The 3,602-nt window shown below is 39.1% G+C and overlaps 2 protein-coding genes across 2 annotated transcripts; both read right to left on the bottom strand.

The window, feature by feature from the left end:
- LOC132276884 (mitochondrial import receptor subunit TOM7-1-like) lies at positions 1-611 on the bottom strand. Its single transcript, XM_059778519.1, has one exon. The coding sequence runs from the start codon at positions 521-523 to the stop codon at positions 305-307; it is 219 nt and encodes a 72-aa protein (XP_059634502.1). The 5' UTR covers positions 524-611; the 3' UTR covers positions 1-304.
- Positions 612-2,240: 1,629 nt separating this feature from the next.
- On the bottom strand, positions 2,241-3,602 carry LOC132278355 (spermidine hydroxycinnamoyl transferase). The gene has a single exon (XM_059780150.1). The coding sequence runs from the start codon at positions 3,600-3,602 to the stop codon at positions 2,241-2,243; it is 1,362 nt and encodes a 453-aa protein (XP_059636133.1).

Here is a 3,602-nt window from a genome sequence, read left to right as displayed (position 1 = left end):
AACAATAAAAAAGACATATCAATCAGCATCACAACATTGATCAATAAAATAAGAGAATGCAATTTCCAGATAATATGATAAAATAAAATTAACAAAGAAAAAAAAAACTGTGTTATATTATATATGTATTTCCCAAGGAAAACACATAATAAAACGATCCGTCGATTGGAAAATAGATCGAACTACTAGGAAAAAAAAAAAAAACCCAAATCAGATTGCAAGAAAATTCGACGAATAAACACCGACCCACACAGGAATTGACTCAAAAATCAACATTAGCGATTTGGGTGTTGCAGTAACCAGATCATACGGGGCTAAGGAGCTGAAAAATTGAGGGTTTTGGCTCGGAGTTCATGCCGATAATGATCACCAGTGGGATGAAACCGTAGTGGGTAATGACTTTGGCCTTCTTCACAGCCCACGTGCTCCATTCCTTCACGCACCTGGCTGCGGATTGTTCTTCCGATGGCTTTGAACCCTTCGTCGTCTTGTCTTTCACCTTCAGTGCAACCCTAGGCGCCATTGGATCACCTCTCTCTTTCTCTTTTTCTCTCTCTAAATCGCAACCTGCAACCCTAAAAACAAATTATTCCGTAATAGTGGTAATTAAATGTGACTTGGAGAGCGCATCAAAGGAAGCAACAAAAAGAGCCCCAGCCTGAAGCCCAGCGCTAGCCCGTACAGAGCACGGTTCGACTGAGGCCCACTAGCCCGCTCCCAAAGTCCTTTTTAGGGCAAGAACCAGCCCAACCCAACTTCTCTCCCGGCTTTACCAGTCCACTTTTTTTTCTTCTCTTTTCCTTTTATTTATTTATTTATTTATTTTACTGTATTTTTTTACACCACACCTTACCGGACTAGTGTAACAGTGTTGGAGGATCTTGTGGGATCCAAGGGGAGTGATGAATATATATGAGTAGGTATACAATGTTAAGTTTTTAGTCAGTGAATAGTGTCATACTCAAATTTTTAGTCTGTGGATCACACTCAGTTTGGAGGTGATCATTTTGACTGCAACGGACTAAACATATAGAAATCATCTAATCTGTAAGTTTAGTGGTAATTGGTCATCATCAAAAGAAAAAAGTCGAGGAATCAAGTTTTGTAAGAACAAGTGGATGTACGAATTTCTAGTCGATATTAAAAAAATATATAGAACCAATTTATTACCCCCCATATTCTTTTTCTTTGATAGAATTTTTTTTTTTTTTTTTTTTTTGTTCCAAATGAATAATTATATATAAAATTGTTACCTGTTTTTCTTCTTTTTTTTTTTAAGAATTGTAAATTTCATTTCTTCGGGATTCTCAATTATTGTGAATCTATACTTATAATGAGCACAGAGTTAACGAAAAATAATGAGATAATTACATAAATATAGATTTTTGGAGGTGTTTTTTACAAAGTCCTAGGGTCAAAGTCAACCTTTTTATGTCATGAATTTTGATGAAAGTCCGAGTTGGGCATGAAAAATTATTTGTTCGTCTAAACTACTCTCAGTATTTTCTAAACTTTATTACATGTAAGTATTACTTTTGTGCGTGCACAAAGATGCCATTTTTATGTAGATAAGTACAACTCTTGTGATTAGAGATATTACGTTTGTGTGGTAGGTACCACTCTTTTACACAAAGGTATCACTTTTTGATAACTTTGTTTGTATATAAATGGTAGATGCTTGTACAAGAGTGATACTCAGATATCTAAAAATATTAAGGGCAGTTTGAGAAAATGATCAAATTTCAAATTGTATTTGTTTTTTCATATCCACCTTATTCTTTTAACAAAATTTATGACAGTGAAAAATGAGGATTGACTCTATGACTATAAAACGACATAATTAAAAAAAAAAAAAAAAAAAAAAAAAAAAAAAATCCATATTTATGTAATTATCCCAAAAATAATAATTTGAGGACCAAAATTTTATAGTCACCTTATCTGGAGTAGTAACCCATATAGACCAACACAATCAACAAAGATTTCTATCTAAACAATCGATAGACCATCCATGCAATAATGAAATAAATATGACCAAAAAAAAAAAAACATTTAACAAAGCATAAAAATATATTATTAGACAACATGTAAATTAATACATATATATAGACTAAAACTTATTTCAATGAAGTCTCAATCTTGCTTCATTTTCCCCCCCTCATGAAGCAAAGATCACTCCTTATTTTTTATACTCCTGAAACCTTACACTTAAAATCAGACGATACATTTTCATGATGAGCATTCTATATGATAATGTCTTCATAGAAGAATTTCTTAAAAGCTTCCATATGGACCTCTTGAAGACACACTGCAACAACCAAGGACCCTTCTTCACCATGACCAGGGAGGATCAAACAGTCACCATCGAAATCATGAGTCCCCGGAGTCATGTAAAACTCCTTCCCCCACCCAAAATCCAAGCCAAACATGGGTAGGGTTAACCAGCTTGACACCCCAAGATTTGGATTCCCGTAAAAGGGCCCTTTGTCACTCCCTAGTGCATGAAGATCTTGGAACTTAGTCAAGTCCGGTTGATTCTTCAAAAAATCAATCGCCGAGTTCACGTACTCATCCGTCACCGTCTCAATCGCCTCCCGAATCCTACTCGAAGCATAACCCAGTGGTCTCGACACTATCTCGCCGGAATGTCCGGTGGCAATCACGTCGAGAATTGCATTACCAAAATACTTTGGGGGCAGAGGCGGTTGCATACGGGTGCGCGAATCAACGCACACCCCTAATGCAGTTGGCTGGTCAAATCTATGCTGGCGGGCCTTGCATGCGCTTCTCCAGATATGGCCAGTTATGGCCTCGTAACGAGTGTAAGCATGTCCACTCCCAATGATTTGACCTTCGTTCGCCTTTTTCTTGACTTTATCAACTTGATCTTTTGTCATTTTCAACATGGCTATTGTCGTTTTCTTTTTTCGCTCCTCCACATTGCTTGTCTGACCGACTAAAAACGGCGGGTGATCGAACTGGGAGTGATCAAAGCGAGGAGTTGCACGGGGTGGCTCCCCGGCTCGGAAAGCTTTATTATCAAGACATGGTGGCACACCCAACGGCTCGCCACGGGCGAGCTTAGCCCACTCAGAGATGAAGTGAATGGCCGTTTGTCCATCAACAACAGCATGTGATATTGTCAAGCTGAGGCTAATGCCACCGCAGCTGAACTTAGTGAGCTGCACAAGCAACAAACTCAGTTCACTAATGGGCACTTTGTAGTCCACATCAGGGATGAGGTATTGGAACTCCGGAGATGGAGTGAAGTCGCCGAAATCGGATAGTTTGGCCTCGGACTCGGCCTCCATGAGCTGAACACCCATGGCGTTGCAGTCGAGCTCGAGACGTCCTCCGCCTATCCAGCGCAAACGTCCTGCTATTGGGTAGAAGTGCACCAACGCCCTGCTCAGTGAATCTATTAGGGTTTTGATGATGGTGTCAGGAGGCGTGAGCCACTCCTGTGGAGGCGATTTATAGAAGTAGATAGTTGGTACATGAGTAATGGTGCCAATTTGGTCCCATTCTGATAAGAGGAGAGTACCATTCCATGTTGGCTCTGCTGGCTTAACCATGTAAGAACCTTTCAAACTGACCACTACCAT

Source organism: Cornus florida, unplaced genomic scaffold, assembly GCF_030987335.1.
Source record: "Cornus florida cultivar Cherokee Brave unplaced genomic scaffold, ASM3098733v1 CherokeeBrave_3.0.0_Hap2_Chr10, whole genome shotgun sequence".
In the NCBI taxonomy this organism is placed as follows: domain Eukaryota; kingdom Viridiplantae; phylum Streptophyta; class Magnoliopsida; order Cornales; family Cornaceae; genus Cornus; species Cornus florida.
Note: the sequence above shows the minus strand (reverse complement) of the source record. Positions and strands in the feature narration are given on the sequence as shown.